General features: G+C 40.9%; 1 protein-coding gene across 2 annotated transcripts in view; it reads left to right on the top strand.

Annotated features, from left to right (window-relative positions):
* Nucleotides 1-25916, top strand: part of SYT16 (synaptotagmin 16) — a 91620-nt gene extending 65704 nt beyond the window's left edge. The window contains exons 3-6 of one of the 2 annotated variants that reach the window (XM_040641809.1): nt 191-387; nt 5895-6335; nt 9573-9762; nt 24247-25916. In XM_040641809.1, coding sequence (XP_040497743.1) covers nt 191-387; nt 5895-6335; nt 9573-9762; nt 24247-24560 — 1142 coding nt within the window. In that variant the 3' untranslated portion in view covers nt 24561-25916. Of the gene's footprint in view, nt 1-190; nt 448-5894; nt 6336-9572; nt 9763-24246 lie in introns of both variants that reach the window. The other variant, XM_008701149.2, reaches the window with a different exon arrangement.
* The last annotated feature ends 69 nt before the right edge of the window (nt 25917-25985 follow it).

Below are 25985 nucleotides of genomic sequence, written 5' to 3'. Positions count from 1 at the left end.
AATAATGGTCTTTTTGGTTATATAGATCAAGTTTATCCATCACGTGGATGCAACTATGTTTCTGCAGGTGTTATTTGATGGGTTTTGCTTTTGAGTTCTTGATTTGTGTTGTTGCTACTGCCCAATTTCTGCAGGTAAAAAGGTGTAAAGTAATAGTACATTTGAAATAGTTTCCTTATTACGAATTTAGATTTGGATGGAGCCAGCCAGCTGAATTATTCTGAGAATCTGTCCTACGGTGAAGATGACCCCATTTCTGCCCATTCACAGTCCCCATGTGAGGTGGGGAACACCAAGCACCATGGTGCATCTCCCCAAGAGACCAGTGTGCCTCGTAGCCTCAGTCGCCAGTCTACAGAAGGCAGCTTGGAATTGGAGACAGCCTTTAATAACCGGGGATTTGAAGATTCCTATGCTACTGACAGCTCCTCCATGTGGAGTCCAGAGGCAAGTTATTTGTTTTCCATTCTTTTCTTGCTTGAGTGTTGTGTGTTTTCTGGTGAGTTCTTGCTTTCCTCTTGCTCCCCATGCCTCAAGAAAAAAATTTCTCCAAAAAGGAAGCATTGCCTTGAGAAACAAAGACCTTAAGAGCCTTTATTTGAAATAAAATTTTTTTTCAGATGACCAAGTCACTGCCCCTGTGTGTACCAATACAAGGGGGTACACAATAAAAGATTCATAAATAAATTTCTATCAAAATGAGGGAAAAAAGAGTGGTGGTGGAATGGACCCAGCAACAATTACACTTCTTGTTTATATAAAAGAGTTTTTAGTTCTTCAGAGAAGACTGGTTTATTTCCTTCATGGTTTCAATTAAACGGAGTCTATTTTTATTTGCCCCGAATCTTGAGTTATGATTACTTGAATAAAAGAATTATTTGAAAATTAAACTAAAATACAATGGCGCTCCAAATGAAATGATGCAAGATATTATGAGGATCTTGCCGTATATTTGTTGGATTTGAATTGAATTCAAGATCTAGGAGGTGGCTTTAGTTTGTGATGACCCTCTGGCCATTGACCTTGTTTTTTGGAATAAATCTTTGATAAAGGATGATCCTTCTAAATGTATTTCTTGTTTAAAACTTACCCTAGAATATGCCTAACCACCCAGAGGTATGATTGGAGGTGATTATTGTAGACACTACCATTTATTGAACAATTACTATGTGCCAGGCACCGTGATAAAGATTTGCAAACATTACATTATCTAACAGGCATTTTTGGTTATTCTTTATTGGCTAGATCTCTTTTATTATGATTCTGTGACGTTAGGAGATATTAAGTAATAATGTCTCATGCCTACTTTGAAATTAATTTTGATGAAATATGTAATATAAGTATATAAAATATTAATATGATTTGTGGGGCAAGAGGAAGGAGAAAAGTGAGTGGATTTTGTTAGCATCAGTCTGACTGGGAAAATAAGCCAGCGGAATCTCCCATTAGGACCTAGACTGTCGTACATACCAAATGCTCCTCAAGGAGAAGAAAAAATAATCACAGAAAATCATGTTCCAAAACCTTGCCGCTGCTGCACTGGGATGTGTAGAGAGAGCATAAGGAGGTGCGCACATGGGGGTGGGTGTGTGCCTGTGTGTTGGTGTTACCGCTGAGGACAAGAAACAGTAACGCGGATACGTGGTTTGTGGCTCTTTGAGAGCAGCTCTGCATATAGAGACACCCAAAGCTATTAACCTTGTAAGTTTCTTTTTTTGTAAATTCTGCTTCCCAGTTGGTTTCCTGCTAAGAAGTCCTATCAGATCCCACACAATAACATTTAACATTTAAAAATATTCTTTTCGGCTTTCTCACCACAAAAAAAAAAAAAAAAAAACAAAACTGTTTACCTGCCTCTTGATACTCTGTCCCCTTGATAACTGTTCCCTGAGGCTTGGGATTGCTTTCTTCAGGTAGCCTCCCATCCGCCTGACTCATGGAGCTTTCATAGAAGACTTGGTGTTGAGAGCACTAAATGTTCCCAGACTCCAAAAATACCCAGACATCTCTGTGTGCTCCATTCAACCTCCTATCTATTTTGAGACAAAAACTGTAATTTGGTGCTCCTACGGTAGAACGTCGGCTGCAGCTCGGAGGCAGTCCCTGTAACTGCCTGCTTTGCAGCCTTCGCTTGCCTTTTAAGAATTGATTTATTTGCCTCTTAGCTGTATTAAGAACCCTGTCTTCCCCTGTGTATCTGGCATCGGGAACATATTGCAGGTCTGTTTACTTGGGGCCACACAGATGACATCAACACTATCTTACTGAAACACAAAGGCTTTCAATCTGATAGAAAATCTTTAAACCTCCGAGGGTTTTGACAGCATGGCACAGTATTCCCATCTTAAAGAAAAATCTGGATATTAGAGCTAAAAGAATCATTTATTTTGCCTCAGAAGGAAACCAGCCATGCAGTGTGACTACCTGTTAGGCTGATGGATTTTTGAACGCTGCTCTTCTCTGCTGGAAAAGGCCATCGACTTTCTCCTGCAGACCCAAGGCTTCGCAGGGAAGACAATGGGAGGGTGGCTGGTGATTTTGAGCACACAGGGAGGCAGGTGTCCCACTTTTCATCTCTGTTTTCTACTGATTAACTGGTTGGCCTTGAGAAGTTAATTAAAATCTGCCAAATGGGGATAAAAACGCAGAGATTTTTACCTTGCAGGAAGGTCAGATGGATTAGTGGTGTTAACAGTACCCGCATGAGGAGAGCCTGGTGATGGGCAACGTGTGTGGAAATAATTAATTGCTATAAAAATACCAGCCTTCCCAAATCTTTGTTTCAGATCAATCCAGGAAGGGGCCACAAAGCCCAGCTTCCCTGTGCTTCAGCTTGGATCGGCCCTGTCCAGAGCCTGGCTACGGCCTACAGCTCTGTCTTAGGCAGGGTTCTGAGGAGACTCGTCTCAGACACCTCCAAAGGACTTCCCGCAGATCTGCAGGTGGAGTGAGCATTTGTCTGAATAGATAGCCTGATGGATAAGTGGAGAGAGACTCAGTGACCCAAATATTTTTACCTCGCATTGAAGTTGCTGACAAAACTGGGAACTGTTAACTATCATTAAGAGCAGGGACTTAAAAGGATGTGAAATTCAAAGTAGTATGTATTTCCATCTTTCATCTTACTCCCGCCTCACCCCACACACTTACTACAAAGATAAATAGCTATGGTGAGAGGCTTGGGGAGAAGAAGGGAGACATCATGGTTCAACATAAGGTTTGGGATTTTGAGCATTAATACTGGTAAATCCTGCATTGTCCTGGCAGGGCATATGATGTTGCGGGCAGGGAGTGAATTTCTCAATCTTAAGTTTCCTCCCCCATAAAATGAAGATATTAAAATTCCTACCTCATCAGGTTGATGTGAATTTTTTTTTTTAAAGATTTTATTTATTCGACAGAGATAGAGACAGCCAGCGAGAGAGGGAACACAAGCAGGGGGAGTGGGAGAGGAAGAAGCAGGCTCATAGCGGAGGAGCCTGATGTGGGGCTCGATCCCATAACGCCGGGATCATGCCCTGAGCCGAAGGCAGACGCTTAACCGCTGTGCCACCCAGGCACCCCTGATGTGAATATTTTAAAAGATAATATTTCTTAGCTGGATTTCCCAAAAAGCAGAGTCTACTTTGTCAGGATATACAATCCCTGGGAACAAGAGTAAGGGACAAGGGGGCAGTGAGGCAGGGAGGAAGGGAGAGCCGTATGAGAATGTGTAATCAAGTTGGCCACCACAAAGTGTGACTCATGGCTTGATCTTGTGGGCCCATGCTGTAAGAAGCTGTATTAACTGATCTTAGGATACTTGTCCAAGGGGAGACAAGCTTACTGCATGAGGCATGAACCTCACACACACGCTGGACTTTATATACATGAATGCCAGCCAGGATTCTATAACTTTCCACTCCTTAACATCAACAGAGAGGCCTGTGGTGGGAGTTGAGAGTCGCATTGCATGGGCAGGAGGTGAGATCTCCTTGGGCTGTGTCAGGCCGAAGCTACTTAGAGCCCGACAGGCTACACCTGTAGGGGGAGACGCAACAAAAGGTGAGGCCAAGAAGGTCTAAGTGCATAACAGTGGGCTTTTGCAGTCTGTAAAGGGGTTAGTATGGTACCTGGCACAAGGGAGGGCTTAGTGGATGTTGGCTATCATTACTTCTGATCCAGCAAGCAATATAGAGATGATCAAGAGTAGGCTAAAATAGATGGGCCTTTTAACAGAAGACTGTGACTTGATTTCTGAGTTAGCCTAACTCCTTGGAGACTTGCTTCTAATATTATATCTACACTAGTCAGTTGTACTCAGAAGTCTCTATAGCAACCACTTTTATCACTTGAAACTAAGTACCTCTGAATAGAAACACTCTCACATGAATGCATGCTGAGGAAAGAATATAAGGAGCTTCCCTTATTTTGCAAGAAGCCTAAATTTTCTCGGTAGACTAATGTGAATTTTAAAAGAGAAGGCATTTATTCCATGTCTCCCGTGTGTCAAGTCCTTTCATTTTCACAACAACCCTCTAAGTAGTTTTCATCCCCGTCTTACTGTTGAAGAAAACCGAGAATGGAAAGGATTAGATAACTCATCCAATGCTGTAGGGGGAGGAAGTGGTAGACCTGGGGTCCCCGAGGACGTCTCACTCCAGAGAACCGTGCACTTTCACCTCAGCTCTGCAGGGGATGTCTTGTTGATGAATGTGCATTTTTGAGGTGCTTTATTATATATTTTAAAGGAGTCTTTAAATTAGCAAAGCCTAGTGTTCAATTACATCAATGAGAATGGATTCCAATGTATAATAAGAATCAGGTCAAAGTTTAGTTATGAGTAAGTATCATGCCTTCATAGAAAAAAATCAAATTATGTTGACATTCTTTATAGTTGGTTGGCGAGTACTTCATTATAGTAATGCAGGTCAGCTCCGCTTTCGCAGTGAGGTCATTAGATCTGACTGGCTATGGGTGAATTGTTGTCTAAGGGTGCTATTTTATAATGAAGGGCCCATGTTTGAAAATAGGTAGCATCGGTCCATTGATGGGGATAGATATTGATGGAGTCTAGTCTGAGCCAGGTATTTTTCCATATCTCATAAAACCTCACCACAGCACTCCCAACGCTCCCTTTGCAGCTAGAGCACAGAGAGGATGGCCTGTTTGGCCAGACCAAAAAGCTAACGCATGGTAGAGTTATGATTTCCACCCAGGGGTTCTGTCTCCGCATCAGTGTTGCTGTTTGCTAAGCGGCTGCTGCAGGTGCCCCCCTAAACCTTTAGGACTCAAAGTGTGGTTTGAGGCCAGCTCTGACAGAGAAATGCAGAGTCTCAGGCCCCACCCTAGTCCTCTGGAATCAGAGACTATGAGTGACTCCAGTCCACGTGAACGCTCGAGAAGCTCTACCCTAAGCCTTTTCTTCCACGTAGCTTGGAAATCTACTGAAGGATCATATGTCTGTGAGCCCCAGGATTCTCATCTGCAGGAAGCCCTGACCCTTGGAGCGCAGGCCCAGACTCACCCATTTCTCCCAGGAACTCCAGAAAGTTGTGTTTCTTGGCAGTTGCAGAGTTGACTAATTTTAGACTTAGTATCTCAGTTTCAATGATAGTGGTCAGTTGTGCTTTTTGAGAGTCAGTGTATATGAAAACACTGCAAATTATAAAAGCTTTCTTCATTCATTCCAAAAACATTCATGAAGCCTCACCATATGCCAGACACTGTACCCCTAAAGAATTCACAGTCCAAGGGAGACGCAGACCAGTAAACAGACCCTTCTAACATATAAGGATATGTGCTAGTCGTCAAAAAGCACAGGGATCCGAAGGAGCGCAGAGGGGCACCATCTCACCAAAGGGTAGTTGGGCATTATTGTTTCCATTCCTAATCTCTTCCTCTGTCCGCAACAGGAACTGGATGGGGCCAATTTTCAGGTGCCAACTGAGGTCTCGGAGCCCATCTCGAAATGTGGTGACCTGGATGTCATCTTTGAATATAGAGCTTCCAGCCAGAAGCTCACAGTGACCATTGTGAGAGCACAGGGCCTCCCAGATAAGGACCGAAGTGGTGTCAACTCCTGGCAAGTTCACGTAGTGCTGCTGCCCAGTAAGAAACAGAGGGGCAGGACAAGCATACAGAGAAGCCCCCAGCCTGTCTTCAAGGAGAAGGTCACCTTCACCAAGCTGGAGCCCAGGGATGTGGCGGCCTGCGCTATCCGCTTCCGTCTGTATGCTGCCCGCAAGATGACCCGTGAGAGAATGATGGGAGAGAAGCTGTTCCATCTCAGCCACCTGCACCCAGAAGGGGAAATGAAAGTGACTCTGGTTCTGGAGCCAAGAAGTAATATCAGTGTGAGTATGTTAAATGGTGCTGCTAATGATGCGGGTATGTTCAAGGATCTGGAATCGTCAGCCCTTGATTTAGTACATTCAGCCTGTGAATTCAAACACCTTAATTTAATTTTCCATTTGGCTCTCCTCATCCTTACAAGCCATGATTTGCACTTCATGGTACAATGGTTTTTTTCTTCATGCCCATCTTCCCTATAAGCCGATGAATGTATTCCCTGTCCTTTTCTGGAAATGACATCAAGTGTGGGGGGAGGGCTTAGCCTGCTGATTAACTGACCTGTGATCTGACCATCTCCCTCTCCCCACCCTTCCTGTGCACTCTGATGAACCTCAGAGATGGGATTTTCAAGGGCAGCTCTTTAGCGTGTGTGTCTGAGCGGGCTACAACAGCAGCCCTGATCTCCAGCCACTCCTAAGACTTTCCGTGTACGCGACCGGGCTCCTTCCGTGTACCTTCTCCCCTGCGTCCCCTGCTGGGGTTTTGAGGAAGGACAGCACAGTTTTTATGTCTCCGAGATGGACAACCCACTGTTGCTGGGGGTTAAATGTCATCTAGTACGAGGGCCTCCATGTGAAAAGATCAGGTAGCTATCCTGGGCTTTTGGGCCAATCAGTCATCCATTCAAAAACATTTATTTTTTTTGTGTGCCTGTCATGTCAGATACTGTACAGGCAGATGGGATGTAGGAAAGCACAAAAAGGGTGATCCTCTGCCTTCCAGAGCTTACAGCCTGGTGGAGAAGGGGCAGCAAGAGCAAACCCAGGTTTGCAAGGGGGGAGAGAGAGGTAGAGGCTGCTGTTGGGTTAGAAGGTCAGTGACTGTGTCTTTGAAGTGGTAGTAAAACACAGAACTCCACGAATCAAGGGATGAAGACTGTGGTGTGCAGATGAGCAAGGATTCCAGGGGGAGGGAATGGCACATGCAGGCATCAAGAAGTAGGAAGGAGCTTGTCCTGTCTAGGGGGAGGAAAGGAGCCAGAAAGCCTGGAGTGTAGTTATGGGAGATCCAGCCATTTAAATCTTAACTAGATATCTCAAAATTAATATCTCCAGACTTGTCTTTCTGAATCTATTCTACCTGCAGCCTTCCCAACTTGGCTAAAGGCAGTTCTATCCTTTTAGTTGTTCAGGTCAACCTGAAATCCTATTTGCTCTATCTTCCAACTATAACCAGAACCTAACTCTGCTGGATTACTGAAATGGACTCTTAGTAGTCTTCCTGCTTTTGCCTTTGCCCCTTACAGACTACTCCCAACCTAGAAACCCAAATGAACCTTTTAGGGGCACCTGGTTGGCTTAGTCCATTAAGCATACGACTCTTGATTTTGGCTCATGTCATGATCTCAGGGTCCTGGGATGGAGCCCCACATCGGGCTGTGAGCTCAGTGTGGAATCTGCATAGGATTCTCTCTCCCCTCTGCCCCTCCCCCCACTTGCGCTCTCTACCTCTCTCTAAAACAAATAAATAAAATCTAAAAACAAAACAAAACAAAAACATAGGCCAGATCATGTCCCATTTCTGCCTAAATCCCTCTTTTTTCTTAAGCTCAGAGTAAAGTATACCTGAAATCATGGAAAATCAAAGCCAGAGGCGGTCAGAAGGCATCTTGCATTATAAGGTATAGGAATAGGTATGATCACACCCCTGTTTCTCTGTGACAGGCCCTGTCCTGGGGGCACAGAGTTGAATGGGGAAGATGAGCCAGTGTGAAAGAACTTTGAAGGTAAACATTCTTCATCAGTTATCTGTTGATCATGATTATATGCCAGGCATTGGGCTACGCACTAGACTGAGTGATTTATAAGGATTCAAATGTGATGGGAGAGGCAAGCTCTGTTGTGAGAGGTGCCTTGGTAGATGCTTCTGTAGAAGCACAGGGGAGGAGGGTTCCTTACCCCAGACTGAGCAAATATGTCACTACTGGACTGTCATCATCTAGACAGCAGGGCCTATCTGATACCTGTCAAAACCAGCTCTCCCTATAGTTTACATATTGTGTTCTTAAAAGCCCAGGGCTCTACCATGGCGTGGCAAACAGGATTTTTTTTCTACAGATGTGAAGAATATTTAATTACTTTTAGTATGTTTATTTTGTGGGTTTTTAAAAAAGATTTTATTTATTTTTCAGAGAGAGCGAGAGGGAGCGAGCACAAGCAGGGGGAGCAGCAGGCAGAGGGAGAAGCAGGCTCCCCACTGAGCGGGGAGCCCGATACGGAGCTCAATCCCAGGACCCTGGGATCATGACCTGAGCCGAAGGCAGGCGCTCAACCGACTGAGCCATCCAGGTGTCCCTTTGTGGGGTTTTGGATAAGAAGTTTTAGGAAATGATTTCAGATGTTGAGAAGAAAGTTTGAGCTAAGTCTGATGCACTTGTTTCTGGTGAAGGAGGTGGTGGTTCTGGGAGGCTTGCTATCTTGCCCCCAGAGGGCCAGTGCCCACTATGCTTCTTGAGTGAGAGTTAACATCCTGACTTACTTTGCTCTCCTCCTCCCAATGTGTCTGGTGTAGAAAGGTGGGAACTTTGGAGAAGCAAGTGTGTGGATAAACAGGACAGAAAGCGTCGTCTCTCTCCTAGGCTCACCTGGTGCGTGCAAAGTCTCTGAGATCCACAGTCCATGCATGGACTTTTTTACCAAACAGTCATACAAGTGCTCATTTCCAATGTAATTCATTTCCTCAGGGGGAAAAATGTAGCACCTGGCATATTCCTGACAACCCTAGGAAGCAGAACTAGGGGCCAAATGTTCTATGTGGTGGTAGATGGTAGCGGTCATTTCTTCTCTAGTGAAGACAAAGTGCCTCCTGTATTGCTACATTCATCCAGAAGCTGCAGAGAACAGAAACAAAACTCATGCCTAGAGTGGGTGGGTTCCATAGAAACATTCAAGCGCAAATTACACAGGAGGGAATTCTGCTCTATATTAAATGTATTCTTAGTTCTTCGTGTGTCTGAGAGGGTTTGATTTACACCAGCAATAATATCTTTGTCCATTTCGTCTTTAGAGAGGAAATGTTGAATGGAGACAGCTCTCGAAGCAAATATGTCAGCAAAAATGCAGGGCATCTCATCCACGACTGCACGCTGCAGGCCCATTATCATTCACACCAAGCGTGCCCTTAGTCGTCTTTGGCAGCAGTTGACATTGGGCCACCATTTCACCGAACATAATATCGGCTTTCTGTAAGAGAGTAGTGCAGCGTAGACCAATGGATTCTTTGTTGTTCCTCCCCTCCAGAGTGGAGAGTCTCCGCTCAGCCCATCTGCAGTTTCTCACAGTGATAGCGCTTCATCCACGCAGTCGCTGTCGCATGGAGGGGCGCCAGAGCTGCTGGTGGGGCTGTCCTACAATGCCACAACGGGGCGATTATCTGTGGAAATGATCAAAGGCAGCCATTTCCGAAACCTCGCTGTTAATAGAGCGCCTGGTAAGTGCATGTCTGTACCCCCAGCTCTGGGCCTTCCAGGGGCAAGTGGAAGACTGTGTTTGCTTTTTGGTCTTAACGCTTTAACTTTTACAAAGAAATGATCTCGGTATGACTTAGATGTGTGTTTGACAAAGTGATACCTCTGAATATTTAAAATGCCTTTCTATCTAAGTAGATTGCAGTCTTCTTCGATATCTGGATATATCTTGATGCAAAATAGGCTGGCCTCTACAGGTATATGGTTAAAGGGAAAAGAATGATGTCTCTTCAGCAACATAATGTGTATGGGCAATTAAAATCTGCTAACAGGTTCCAGGCCTGCAAACACCTTTCAAGAGGCGGAGCACAGCCTTTGGAGCGAGGCAGATCCAGGGTCAAAGTCCAGCTCTACCCACTTACCCATTAGCTTTGCTCTGATCCACTACAATTTAACTCTCTATTAATCTCAGTAGAATCATCTGGAACAAAGGGATATTAATACTTTCCTTATGGATTTTTGTGGGGGGTAAATAAAATGATTTATATAAAGCATTTAGCCTAATGCCTAACACACAGCATATGAGAAATGTTAGTGGTTATGCTGCTGACAGCGGAGGAGGTGAAAGAGGAGGGTCTGGGGCAATAGAAGCCTGACTTACCAGCAGACCTACCACTTTGGAGATCACCACTGGGAAGAGGGGCTCAAGACACCCCTGGAGCTGCAGTCCCAGTTCAGAAAGCCAGAATAAAAATGCTGCTGCTGGAAACAGCCACACCTGCCTATCAGGACCCAAGAAGTTAGAGACTGAGCTTGGAATAATGCTGCTAAAAATTAGCTTGGCTTTAATGATTGTCTGCAAAAATAGCTCAAAAGGGTACAGGAAGGTGGTTTCTGCCTCACTTCTGCCTTCTGGATCTCATGCAAGTACATACAACCAGAGGAACCTAATTTGAATCTGGAATTCTAGCTGCAAGAGAGTCTAAAAAATGTTGTTGAATTTCCAGCTTTTCAAGTCCAGAAGGTAAACTAGAAAGGGTAGCGTGGAGGGCAAGTAAGCCTGTCCACCCCAGGGACCAGAGTCTTACTGAAAGAAGGGTGAAGTTGATAACAACGTGGTAGGCTAAAGGTGTCAATGGGCTCTGGCTGCACATGTCAGCATCAGGCGAGGAGCCAGCCAAGCTGGTAGAAAAGTGTCAGCTTCTATAGCCAAATCCAGGCTCTCACTCTGCTCAGTCTTTATCTGTGCTGCAACCCACAAAGTCTCTGTTCAGTCACATCTTGTTGGTCAGTCTGTATTAACACCATCAGAGCAAGGTAGTAAGGAAAACCCAGCACTCAGGGTAACAAGAGAGCAGGTACATAAGTCATCTTCTGTGTTGATGCTCATGGCCACGCGAGAGCTATTTAACGTGCATCATGGGTGCTGATTAGTAATCACACAGCTAGTCCCTTTGCTAGCTACGGCTTTGTTTTTTAAAATCGCTCTGGATTTATTAAAGATCTGGATTTATTGCTCTTCCTTTAGAGCCTTTGCCAGTTTCCCCCTATCCTCCTGAAATTTGGTGAGAGCTGGATAACTATTTGGGAAGAACATGGTGGAGCTGCAGAGAATGATGGGGAGGTGAATCACGCAGTCCTGACCCACTCCAATCCCTGCTGGGAAGCTTTAATCTGTACGCTAGGTGGTAATATGGTGGTTAAGAAAATACCGGCTGGAGGCTAACAAACTAAGGTGTGAATTCAGGCTTGCCACTTACTAGCTGGGCATTATTAAACGTTCCTGAATCTCAGTTTCTTCATCTGTAAAATGGAATTGTAATCATATATACTTTCTAGGTAGAAATACTAACATAGAAAGCTATGATGTTGAGGATGGTACTAATGTATCATTTTACATTTCTATATAAGAGAAAACATGCCAAAGAGGAAATTCTTGTAACAAATATTTAACACTGAATAGGGGGAAAAAAAGGCAAGTCCTAATTTAGAAATTGATTTTATTCCAGACTTTTAAGTCAGTTTGGCATTTGCTACATGATTTTTTGTAGACATAGTGTTGCAATTTAATTTAAACCCTAACTGACATGCTGTATCTTTGCAACCAAAGTAATAGAAAACAATGTTGCTGTGATGTTGTTCATTAAAACAGAGACCCAGTAGTGAAGACAAAAGTTTTTTGTTTATGTAGAATTCTGGTACTTGAGGAAAAGCCAGTTTAATTAGGAGGGGTTGAGAAAGTAGAAGGTTCCTTTGTGGAACCTTTGTGGAGATTGTAAAAGGGATCTCTTGGTACTTTCAAGGGCTTTAGATGTTGACGACATTGGTTCTTCATTATGTCTCACTTTATTATGCCACTGGTACTACTTGGCAGTCATCAGGCAAGCTGAAGATACATTTTTAGTTCCCATATGGAAGAAAATAAGAGACAGAACAAGAGTTTTATGAGATAACTGAGCAGAGTTGGAAGAAAGGGAGGAGGAGAGAGGATGCAGGCTGGGGGATGAATGGGCCTGGGGGTGATGGGTGGCTGAGGGAGTCTGCCAAGTGCACTGTCCCCACGAGGTGCACGGAGAGCAGCAGGTGCCGCCAGAGCCCTGCGTCGTGGGTCAGTCTGCCATGAGGAGCTGCCCGCAAGTGGAGAGGCATGTGTGGGAACAGTCATGTGAGGGTCCTAAAGCCCTCTGCATAAGACTCCAGGCTCGGGGACAGTTCCTCTTCCGTAAGAGGGGACACCAATCCTGCTTTACAGAGTAGCTATGATAATTGAAGAATGGTCCTTAGGGAAGCCTGAAGGAGAATAGGTTGAGCCTGAATATTGGAACTTTTCTTCCCTAGAATATCGAAGTTTCTAAATATTGCCAAAAACTGGTAGAAAGGCTGAGATCTAGATGTGAGAATCTTTTGCCTCAAAATATATCATGAAACAAAAGAGAATTTTGAACTTGCCAACTTGATCCAGTCGGATGACTATTAGGACATTTTTAACTTTTCTTTCTAATAAAGATAGAGGAAAGGTGGGCAGATAGTAGATGAAATTCCTCTTCTCTATTAGGGCCTTAGAAGAAATAAACCACTGAAATGTAAGCCCCCCTTCTCAAACTTCTGAGGTAAATCCTTGGGGGAGAGGGCTCAATGAGAGACAGGTTTTGCTCTGAAGGGCAGGAGGTGGTGAGAGCTTTCTTAGGCATGAGTCTTCATGACATGCGCCAGAATGACTAAATGTAAGGCTGATTCCACCAACTGTTGGTGAGGATGTGGAGAATATATTCTTGGTTGGAATGGAACAACCACTTGGGAAAAGCCTGGCAGTTTCTTATACAACTAAACTTGCACTGAAAATCCAACAGTTCTATTTTTAGGCATTTACCCATATGTTAAGAAGAAGAAGAAGAAGAATAAAAGACCTGCACAAGAATGTTCAGAGCAGATTTATTCATAATGGCAAAAACTGCAAAGAGCCCTCATGTCCATATGAATGAAGGAACAAAGATATAATTATAGAGTGGAATACTATTCAACAACCAAAAAGGAGTGAAATTAACATGGGCTCTCAAAAACATACTAAGTCCCTATTACATGACTCCATTTACAGGCTGTTCTCGAACAGGCAACACTCATCTGTAGTGAAAATAAGCAGAAGAGCGGTTGCCTCAGCATTGGTGTCAGTGTCGAGATGAACTGGGTGTGGACAGGAAAGAATATTCTGTGATGATGGACGTGTTCTGTATTTTGATGGGAGTATGAGTTAAACAGATGTTTGCCTTTGTCAAAACTTACTGAATGGTACTAGGCTTTGTGCATTTCACTGTGTGTAAATCTTACCTTAAAATAGAAAAGAACCATAAAGTTTTGAACTCTGGTTAATTAAATGCATGCAGAAATGCTTAGGGGTGAAGAGTAAGGATGAAAACAGCTAAGATGGATTGATTGGTAGATAGATATGCAGGTATATGAGAAAGAAAATGGTCTCAGCTTGGGCTACTACGACAAAAATGCCATAGATAAAGTGGCTTCACAGACATGTATTTCTGGAGGCTGGGAAGTTCTGGAGGCTGGGAAGTTCAAGATCAAAGTCCAGCTGATATGGTTCCTGGTGAGAACCTTCTTTCTGCTTTGTAGACAGATACCTTCTTGCTGTATCCTCACATGGCAGAGAGAGAAATCATCTCTCTCTTGTCTCTTCTTATAAGGGCACTAATTTCATTCATGAGGGATCTACCCTCATGACCTAATTACCTCCCAAAGGTCACACACCCAAATACCATCACACTGGGGATTAGGGCTTCAACATATAAATTTTGGGAGAATACACACATTCAGTCCATAGCACAAACAAAGCAAAACATAACAAATGAAGACTCTAGGCAGTAAGTATATGGGTATCCACTCTACAATTATTTCAAATTTTCAGTGTATTTGAAAATTCTACTTATACAATATTGGGCAGAAAAAGCTAGTCTGGTCTGAAATAGTTCCACTGGAAAAGATGGGTAAAAATAAAACATGAGCCTCAGCTTCTGTGGCTAGAATTACATTGTTTCTGGTTATGTTGACATCTCAGGGTCCAGCCTTATTCCCCTGACTCAACCTTGGACAGGATAGAGTACAAGGCAACTGAACCTGAGTGCATCTTCTGTAGAACCCTCTCTAAACAACACCCATCCCAAGAGAAAGCATATGACCAGGCACCTCCTGATTTCTAACACTAACCTTTTCTCTGTTCATCCAATGGATGGCTGGCTGGATGGAAGGACAGATAGATGTAGATATAGATAGATAGATTTGTATCTAGATATACATTTGTCTACATATCTTTTTCTTCTTTCTTTTTGGAAAATGCCCATGTTATATGTTGTTATGTTTGTTTGTTTGTTTTTTTTCAAATAATAGGTGGGCTAGGGATGATAAAATAGGCTATTTGAAAACTACTGAAACTAGCCCATTGAACCTATTCAGAGACAACATATAAATGAAGTAACAACATGAACAAATCTTAGCCCCAGTCACATAACAGCATGCCAAGAACCGTGCCAGGCATTTTCAAGGTAATACCTCATGAATATATGTGGTCAGTGTTCAAAAATATTTTCATTATTGCTGTTAAGGTGCTATAGGCTAGTCTACAAACTGATGGCAAGGAGTAGTCTCCACATCTATACACGGTAGATGGTCCCGGTGAGAAAGCAGCTTATAGCATGTAGTAGACATATGAAATCCCAATATGCATTTACGATGCTTTTGAAAAAGTTTCCACGGAGAATTAGAAACATTTGATTATCCTTCGAATTTGGCTTCATGGGAAAGCAATTCGCTAACAATTTAGCAGCTCTGTTCTGCCTGCCACCCAATTACTGCATGGCCTCGACATTTGATTTAACCTCTCTGAATTTCATTTCCTTCCCTATTAAATGAGGTTAACAAGCTAATGTTACCAATACAAGGGCTAAGTTAAAAAAATATATATTAGCTATTCTGTTGGCAGGTTCTCTTTCTCCATTTTTATTTTCACTATGTCTCCTTCTACAGCACATTCCTGCATTGTGTGTGTGTGTGTGTATATACACACATATAATGGTTCTTGTCAAAAACTATCATTAAGATGTCCCCTCCAGTTAAAAACAACAAGTTCCCAGCCTCTCAGCATGTGCAGGATTAGCCACATGTGATAATTACATCCCAAATGATAATACTTATAGCAGCAGCATATTAACCTTGTTAGGCACTCACAATAGCAGAGACTAGAGCAAAGAAAAACAAAAAAAAAGCATATCGAGCTGCCTCATGTTGAGTGGGAAGAACAGGTGGGATGCAGGGGGTGAGCTGTACAAATGGAGTGCAAGGGAAAAAAGGACTAAATGAAAATGACCAGATACGGGGCATACCACCTTTCAAAATCCTGGTCCAGTTTTCAGCTAAATACAGTGTTTATTAGTAAAAACTGTGTGCTCAGAATTGTGCCAATTCAAATGAAGATTTATATGTGGCACTAATTTACTGAGTGCATAGGTGATAATCTTTTACTTCCATTAGCTCACTTAATTCCCACAAAAATATTAAAATCAGAAAATCTAGACAGAAAAGCAACAGGGGGGAAATACGGTTACCACGATACATGAATTATATCTCAATCAAGCTGGTTGGTTGGTTGGTTGGTTGGTTGGCTGGTTGGTTGGTAGCGTTTTGTTTTGTTTTGGTTTTTTTTAACCAAGTTACCTGCAGAAGAATGACAGTAAGACTGAGGACAGACTTCTCAACAGCAATGACAGAAACCAGAGGACAAGGGGACAATATCACCAAAGTCTCGAGAGGAAAACACTCTCAACTTTTAGTGTTCTGTTTGAGTGAAGAAAAAATAAAGATGTTTTCCACAAATTTTGAAAGGGTTTGTCACTGAAAGAACTACTAACTGATACACTTCAGGAAGAAAGAAATTGAATTTAGAAGGAAATAGTGAAGTTCAGGAAGGAATAATGAACAAAAAAACTGGTAAACACGTAGGTGAATATCAGCATGTATAGACTGCACGAAACAAAACAGCAGCAGTAGGAAAAATGACTAATATATTGGGAATACAACAACAAAGGGAAATAACATGAAGGATGAGAAGGGGAGATGGAAATCAAAGAACTCTGAGATCCTTATGTTGCTTAAGAGGAGAGTGGAGATATTAATTTTAGACAGTAAATCAAGGCACAGGTTAAAATTTTCATCTAACTTTCAAATCTACAGAGGGAATAAATTGGAATAAAGAAAATTCAGTGGATCAACAGAAACCAGGAAAGGGTATTTAAAGGCATAGAAAATGCAGGATAGAAAGCACAAACCAAAACAATAAAAATAAATAAAAGAAACATCAGTGATCATAATAAATGTAAAAGGACTAAAACAGCTATGTAAAAGATAGATATAATGCTAGATTATTTCTCTTGCTCCCAATCTCTCCCTGTCTCCCCTCTCCCACATCCTCCCACCCACACTGTAGTTTATGTTGGCCCACCTAGCTTCATAATATATAAGAAAAAAAAAAAAACACAAAACACTGATTACCAATGAATTGAGCTTAGCCCAGCCATGTAAGAAGGATTTAACATTAGGAAGATCTGCTAGTGTTGTTCACCATATTAACGGATTTATATGAAATCATTATGATTATCTCAACAGACAGTTCTCATTTTGAGAAAAAGAACTGACCATTGTTGATAAAGAGAACTTGGCAGATGGATCATAGAAGGTGTGTTAGTATAGGGTAGGCTAAGATGCGGTAACAAACAAGCCCTCGACACAGCAAAGCTTTATTTCTCCCTTGCATCACTGTCTATGGTGAGTCAAGTGACTCCTCTCCACAGGGAATTGAAAGCATACAGGCTCTTTCCATTTAATGAGACAATACTAACATATTCAAAATGTGACCTGCTTTGTTGTGATGGAAGGGGAGGAAACAGCAGGGGAGATTTCTTGCTTGGGTGGGAGTACTTGAATATAGTCATGATTAAAGGTAATTGTTACCATTTCTCATATTCCATTATTCAGAACTCGGGCACAAGACCCAGTCAACCCAAATCTGGTATGAAGTCTATATCCTTAATTTGATATTTGGCCTGATTCACTATTGCCCTTTTCACCTGAGAAGGTTTGTTGGGCCCCTGTTGTTTAAATTCTTTTAAAATCCATTTCTCACTGTTTGGAGGTCTGGAAGCAGTCAGCTTTTCCAACCACAGAAAGGTCTGAATTTCAGTATTCCTTCTTTTTCCTTTCTGTTTTCCTTGCACACTGGCCAGTTCCTTCCCAAGCTTACCTTTTGCTTCTCTGTGCCCCCAAATGAAGCTGGTAGTACTGAATACACTTTTAACATTCTGTTTTCCAATCTGTATCCCTAGAGCAACAAACTCATTGGGCGTATGCCCTTCCTCTCAGCTTAGATCAGATGGTGATTTTACCATCATATAATATGGAGTATGGGTCTCCACTATCCTAGCCTCTGATCTCTTCATCATCTGGTACCCACCTTCGATGCCAGTGCCCATTCTTAGGGTCTTGCCTTTCCTTTCTTTCTTTCTTTCTTTTTTTTTTTTTTTACAGCAACATTCCAGTTCAGATGATCACTTAACAATATCAGTCACATTTTGTCAGCGAAATAGAAATAGTCTAGATATTTTGAGTCCGATGTTTTTTATTATAGGGTTGAAGTATTAGAGGACTCCCTCAGGAAATCTAGGAGTACAGACATCACAGGAAAAATGCCAAAATGGTCTGAGCTGTTTGTGCAGGAGACAAGTGATTCTCATAAGGATGTTTGAACACCATGGGCAAAACCCCTACTTTGCCATCTGCTAATGCCTACACACATGCCAGCTACTGAATCTGGAGAGATAAGGCTCCCCTTTTCTTCTACCTTCCAGTCTCAGACAAGTTGCTTTCATTAGTGAGGTCTTACTGGCAGGATATTTAGGGAAATGCAGTTTTAAGTTTTATGCTCCTTTGATACAAGAAATTGTTTAGGAAGGTGAAAATGGTGTTCAATTCAACAACTAATATGAATTACAGAAGGGAATTTGCTTAATCTTGATAGTGGGGATTTAAAGAAAATCTGCACTAACTGTCATTCTTAATCCTGAAATCCTTTTATTAAAGTCAGGAACAAAATAAGGATTCCCACTGGCATCACTCTTTTTTAATTTTTTATGTTCAGTTAGCCAACATATAGTTCATCATTAGTTTTTGATGTAGTGTTCAATGATTCATTAGTTGCGTATAACACCCAGTGCTCATCACAACACGTGCCCTCCTTAATACCCATCACCTGGCTACCCCATCCCTCCCTCCCCCTCCCTTCTGTAACCCTCAGTTTGTTTCCCGGAGTCCAGAGTCTCTCATGGTTTGTCTCCCTCTCTGAGTTCTTCCCGTTCAGTTGTCCCTTCCTTCCTCAGTATTAGACTGGAGGCTCAAGACAAGTCAGTAGGATAAGAAAAAGAAATAAAAATTTAAAGCATCGAGAGGAAGAAACAAAACTGCCATTATTTGTAAAAAAAAATATGATTGTTTACATTACAAAGTCTACAAACTTGAACTAATAAGTTTCTCATACAATACCAATTATTTTCTAATACATCAGGAACAGTTAGGAAGTAGAATTTTAAGGGGTGTCTGGATGGATCAGTTGATTAAGTGCCCGACTCTTGAATTCAGTTCAGGTCATGATCTCAGGGTCCCGAGAGTCAGCCTCCAGTCAGGCTCTCTGCTGGGCTTGGAGCCTGCTTAAGATTCTCTCTCACTGGGTGTTATACGCAAACAGTGAATCATGGAACACTACATCAAAAAAAAAAAAAAATTAAGACTAAATGAGTAAATGAGTAAAATACATCTCGAATATTTTCAGTTCATTCTTGAATGAAAACAATTCATGATATTTTACACATTCACGCAAGACAAACATTTTTATAATGATTAAGGTTAAAATTAAATAATTTGCTATTAAATATATGCAAGTAAGAAGACTCTTTACTTAAATTTCCTGATATGGGAGAAAAAGAAATCATTTTAATAAAATGAATTTATTAAAAAAAAAAGATTCTCTCTCTCCCTCTTCCCTTATCCCCCTAAAAAAGCGGGAGAGGGAAAGAAAGTAGAGTTTTAAAACATTACTATGTACAACAGTAAGAAAATACCTAATGTACCAAAGGACGACATTAATAAAAGATGAGTAAGAAAAGAAAATTATGGAAAAAAATAACAGAACTTTTTAAAAGACACAAAAGAAAACTAAATAGGTAGATAAACCATGCTCATTGGTGAGAATGCTCTATACTGTGAAGACAACAACTTTTCCCAAATTAATCTATATATCCCGTACAACCACAATCAAAACCCCCATAGGGTCTTGTTTTTTTTTTTTTTTTTTTTTTTTTTTTTTATAAAAAGGGATAGAACTTGACAGGCTGATCCTAAGTTCATATGCAACAGCCAGTTAAACCAAGCAAGAACTTAAAATAATGAAAAGTTTTTAAAAAGACAATAGTAGGATTCTCCCTAGCAGGTACAAAGGCATATTATAAAATGATGATAATAACTATTATCAGGTGAGGGAAAGACACTCAAGCCTGGAAAGTTAGTATCTCCCAAATCAGTTGGGAGATAATGGGCTATTTAATGAATAATGCTTCCCATATGGAAAAAAATAAATAGATCCCTACCTCACACCACACATAAAGATCAATTTCAGGTAGATTAAAGATCAAATATGAAAACTAAATTCCTATGACTCATAGAAGAAAATATACGAGACTGAGTTTGGGTAGGATTTCTTAAAGAATTTCTTTTAATGAGGGGTATCTGGTGGCTCAGTCATTGAAGTGGCTGCCTTTGGCTCAGGTCATGTTCCCAGGTTCCTGGGATCTAGCCCCAGGGCCCCACCTTCAGCTCCCTGCTCAGCGGGAAGTTGGTTTCTCTGTCTCCTTCTGCCCCCGCTCTGCTCATGTGCATATGGTCACTCTCTCTCAAATAAAATCTTTAAATTAAAAAAATTTCTTTTAATTCATAAGCTGAAAAGGAAAACATTTATAAATCAGATGCCACAAAAATTTAAAGCAGTTATACTATAAAAGTCACTATAAAATAAAAGGATAAGAACAGAGAGAAGAAACTAGCAATAAATATAACAAAGATTTTCTATCTAGAATTTATAAAGAGCCAGCAATCCACTCCTAGATATATATACTGGAGAAATTCTCAAATTTTGGTATAGTATAAAATATAGGAAAATGTTCAGTGATATATTTCCCATTCTTGGTTATTATAAATAAATATCCATTAACTAAGAGAATGGACAAGTGAATTGTGGTTTAGAACACTATACTGCAGTTAAAATAAATGAATCACAGGTGTATATATCAATATAGGTAATATAAAGAAATTTAATGCTGAATGAACAAAGGCAAGTTTCAGGAATACCTACAGTAAAATGCTAAATATTTTTAAATGTGCAAAATTCTGTTAAGTATATTTTGGATATCTTTATTTATGTCTACTTATATAATGAAAATGATGAACTCCAAATCCAGGCTAGTAATTACCTTTAGTGAGAGAAGAAATCAAATAGGATCAAGGAGGGATATTCAATGATCTTCAATTATAATATTTTATTTCCTAAAAAATAAAGAGCAAAAGATCAGTAGTAAATAGGACAAATGCTAAATATCACAAGTCTGTGTGGTGGGTATTTGGGTATGTGTAATATTGTTCTCTACTCTCTTTATGTATGTTTAAAATATCTTGTAATTATTAATAAATTAAAAGGGAAGGGAAGGTTAAATGACCGAAGTCCTTTCCCTTGCCCAATCATGGTGCCCCCAAGACAGAGTCCGTGGTACTATTGGAAGAACATCAAGCTGCAAATGGGTAGTGTTTCGTATGAGCTCCATAAGTAACACTATGGTATTGTGCTGTTTCTTTGGAAAAATGACTTTTGAGTTTCAAATGACATATGTTATACCATGATAATTGAGGATTGTGAGCTATGATAATATTTTTCTGGTACACATGACATCTTCCTTTACGGAGAAGGAGGCAGTGACTGGTAAAGCAGTTGACACAGCTGAGTCAGAAGAGCAGCATGGACGACTATTAAGGAATTATGACCCCTTCAAACTTTTGATGATGGTTTTGAGTTACTAGAGCCACTGAGGGGCATTCTGAATCATCATCAGAAGATAAAATATTGGTATCGTTTTATAGCATTATCAATTCCAAAGAATTAAAACAGAATTCAGTGAAGTTGTGTATTTACTTGACCCTTTCTTCATCCATTCTGGCTGGTGCTCATTGGAATAAGTCACCGAACCCCAAAAGACCCCAGGCATACTTGGCACTGTTCCCCAGAGGTCGACTTTTCCTGGGCACAGCCTTGGCTCTGGACACTGAAAAGTCAACACATTATCACTCCTGAGGAAAAGTTCCCTTTGAGCTGGAACAATCAGCAGTGTTTCCCTTCTTTTGGTTAGGTGCCCTCAGACTGGATTGTGTACCAAATAATTATTTTCCCCTCTTGTCATACACATATAATTCAGCTTCAGTGATGGTGGTTTGGTAGTAAATGGCCTTTCTTGTAATTAGAAAGTGATCTGTGACAGGATAAAGATTGAAATTGCACTCCGTGAAATGAGCAGGTCTTTGTTTGCAAGATTAATTCCCACTGCCATAACTGAGGGAAGAATTTGCCAGAACAGTTCAGTGACTGGATTGAACTTCCCCTATAGGAATCATGGAGCTGTACAGCTGTGGAAACACAAATTCACTCTCCTATTGCTGGTTTTCTGACAGCTTTCTCAGTAGAGCAGTTTGAAGAGTGGAGAGGCCTGTTTCTGAGACAGAGAAGTGTTTTCACACCTGAAGTGTAATTTCACACCTTGTGTTTCTCAGCAGATAAGTGAATAAAATAACACATCAAACCGGAATAGAAAAAGATCAACATAGAAAGAAAACTGCAGGTTGTGATTTGTTTCCCATCTTACAATGCTCTTGTAGAGAACAGTAAATTACCGAGATCCGGATTTACACTTTTAAGAGTTTGACTGGTTGTTAGGTGGGAAAGTGAGCAGTAAACACTAATCAGCTTTCAGCCTTCATTGAACAGAATGTACAGAATGACAGAATCTGGGAAACGCCCTAACACTTACATGTTCTTTTTTAAAGGACAGAACACACATAAGTTAGTGGTAAAAGTTGTCATTAAGAGAGGGTCAAAAATTGATGAATTAAGTCATTTTAATAAAAATATGATTGTTTTGGGGGATAATTTTCTTTGTAATTATCTACTCAGGAATTTTAGCAGAAGTAGTAGACTATGTTAGTAAAATTTGGATTATTTTTTTCTTTTCTATAAATTGCTAAACAATATGAGGCTAGTCCCATTTTATAGCATTCCAGTGCAAGGGTAATAAAACCAAGGGGTTTATCTTCATTTTGCAAGTTTGAAAACCCAAGACCAAAAGGAAAAAGAAAGTCAAGGCTGCTGGAGAGTCATGGACATTCATTACAAAATGTTTAATATATATTGAATGTCTACCATGTGTTAGACACCAGGCCAGGAACCAGGGGGTACAGTTGTAAACAAGGCAATTCCTCTTTCAAACTGACAGCCTTGCAGATGAGTAAGGAGGCAGCGCTAATGCTGGGTGCTATGTCCTGGGATAACCTGAAGCTAGATTTTGATGGAGGCCATAGAAGGGTTATCTGAACCAGAGCTGGTCAGGACGGGGGCAAGTGGTCAGCAAAAATTCCTGGATAAAGCTACATCCAGACTGAACTAATGAAAAGAAATCGCGGGAAGTTGGATGTCATTTGTGGTCTCAGAGCACGTACAGTTTGTGCAGAAGTGAAAGGGAAAGAGAAGTGTGGGTCGGAGGGATGAAGGGAGGTCAGTGTAGTGGGAATGCAGCATATAAAGGCCACAGTGGTGCCCCATGAAACTGGAAGGTAAAAGGATCAGAGTATGTCATCTATACCAAGAAATTTTGTTTTTACCCTGAGTTTAGTGGGAAGTATTAAAGGTTTAGTCTTTGTCTATTAGTGAGAGTGACATAAACAGATTTGCATTTTACAGAGTGCCCTCTGACTGTGGGATTGGGCAGCGTGGTGATGGGAGATGGGTGAGGAGACCTGCAGTAATGCAGGTGAGAGAGGCTAGTGACCAGAGCTTGGCCTGAACGCTGAGTTCAGTGGCTTCAGGGATGGAAAGAAGTGGACAGAGTTGGGAGCCATTTAGGACATAGAATCAACAGAACTTGGTGATTGATTGGCCGGACCAGGGGTGATGAGCCAGTCTTACCAAAAATGTCATCTTGACTCCTGATGTGGATAAACTGAGTGGATGATGCTACTGTTTGCAGAGATGGGGAATATTGGAGCAGCAAGTTTTAAGAGTTGGGGACATGATGAGTGAGACATGTGCAGGATGTCCACAGGAAGAAATGTGGTACTGAGCTGGACCTTGAACTTGGAAGAGAAGTCTAGGCAAGAGATGTAGATTTGATACTTGTCATTGAGTGGATAAGATGGTCCAAAGAATATGTAGAGAGTGAGAAGAGAAGATACTCTTTAATCTAGGCATAAAACAGTATTTTGATTATGAAAAGAAAAATGCACATAGAACAAAATGTTTTTATTTATCTTGTTACATAAATAAAATGTGGCTGAGGAACCATGTATGTCCACGTACACCATTGCGTACATGCTTATGCGTGTATACACCTCTGTACGTGCAGAGCTTCTAACGAACGTCAGCAAGGTGCCCGTACTGGGCTGCATGAAACATTAACCATTGAAGGTAATAATCCCTTTCCTTAATAATTCATGGAAAGTAGGTTAGTCCTACAGCAAATACCAGGCCTAAGGATGCTGCTCAGTATATTAAAAAGGAAAAAATTTGGATCCCATGTAAATATTACAACAAAACTAACAACACAGAAAGCTTTGATGTTTTCTCATTTCTGTTGGTTTTTTTTCCTTAGACACATACGGAAAGCTCTTTCTTCTCAATTCTGTGGGTCAAGAGATGTCCCGCTGTAAGACATCCATTCGACGTGGTCAGCCCAATCCAGTCTACAAGGAGACTTTTGTTTTCCAGGTGGCCCTCTTTCAGCTCTCTGATGTCACACTCATGATTTCCGTTTATAACAGGCGTACTATGAAGCGTAAAGAGATGATTGGTTGGATGGCTCTGGGCCAAAACAGTAGCGGAGAAGAGGAGCAAGACCATTGGGAGGAAATGAAGGAAACCAAAGGCCAGCAAATCTGCAGATGGCACACCTTGCTCGAATCCTAGTTTTGCCCGCAGGCATTTGCATGTGACATCTGACCTGGTGACCAGTGTTTTGGCCACTGATACCAACTCAGCACATGCTGGTAGGCGTTTTAAAGACAGGCTTACAAATAGGTACTAGCGTCTACTAACCTCTGGCACATTCTGGTCAGGATCTTTGGGTCTTTCAAAGGTTTGACTTGGATTCAGATATTATAATTTAAAAAACCACATACACGGTCAAGTGTACTTTATGGAAAATTAACCATAGTTGAGAACAGTGATGATGAGTTAATTTGTGTTAATAGATTATTGAGTCTGGGTTCAACCTGTGGAATGATGTTTCTCTTGCTGTCTCTGTTTGCTTGAAGAGTAACCTGAGATCGCAAGGGAGCTGTTAAATCTCACTATTTATAACCAGGTATGTGTATGAATCAGAATTTTGTTAATATGGTGCCAACCCCCCCACCACTGGACTACAGAAATGAATCAGATGCCAAGGCTCGTGAGAGAGTGTAACTGTTATCCATAATCCCCTATTTTACATTTTCCTCTCTATGAAGAAATCTCTTCATTTATTTACTTAAAAAATAAGTGTTATAAACTCATAAAACAAATTTGTATTCATTAAATACCTTTCTTTATTTCACTTAATATATTGTGGTTTCCTATGAGATTTGGTTAGATGAATCATTTTGCAGGTAAAAGAGAGTTCAGAAACACTGTTGAAAGACATCTTGTCTCCTTTTAGAATGTAAGATTTCCAACTTGTAATTTTCAAGGTTTTTATGCTATTTTTCTCACCTGATAAATTCTTACAGAATTAGAAGAAAACCAAAACCAAAACAAAACAAAACAAAACTATTCACGTAAGTCATGGATTTGTTGAATTTCTGAATCGAGAGTTCTCCTTTAGATTATACTTTTTCTATATCCAATGATATATACTCATACATATATTTTGAATGTACACTGCATGGAAACCATATTCTTTTTTTATGCAGTTATTTTCCATCATTAGAGCATAGTAAACTGTACACAATGTGTCCTTAATAAATGTTGATTTAATTGACTCTTAGAAATGAACATGTTATGATACCTGTGAGTGAAAAAATATTTTCAGCTTGTATGAGATGACGCTGAGGTTTTTTTTCTTTTTGAGCATTTAAAGTGCCTATAATTGTCATTTTCCATGGCATTTGCAGCATATATTAGTCACTACTTGCATTCTGGGCATGTGCCATTCAGAACGCTGATCTTGGACGGTGATGAGCATGAAATTGTATCTCCGACTGACTTTCACATACTTGTGCAGTGCATGTTTATTTTCCTTTTGTTTATATGTGAGTCCTTAATTTTAATTACCTGAAATTGTCAGTAAAAAAAAAAAAAAAGAAGAAGGAAGAAACGTGCGTCCATGTAACACCGCGCCTAATGTGCAGCTCTTCC

This window comes from Ursus maritimus, unplaced genomic scaffold (genome assembly GCF_017311325.1).
Source record: "Ursus maritimus isolate PB19 unplaced genomic scaffold, ASM1731132v1 scaffold_25, whole genome shotgun sequence".
NCBI lineage: Eukaryota > Metazoa > Chordata > Mammalia > Carnivora > Ursidae > Ursus > Ursus maritimus.
Note: the sequence above shows the minus strand (reverse complement) of the source record. Positions and strands in the feature narration are given on the sequence as shown.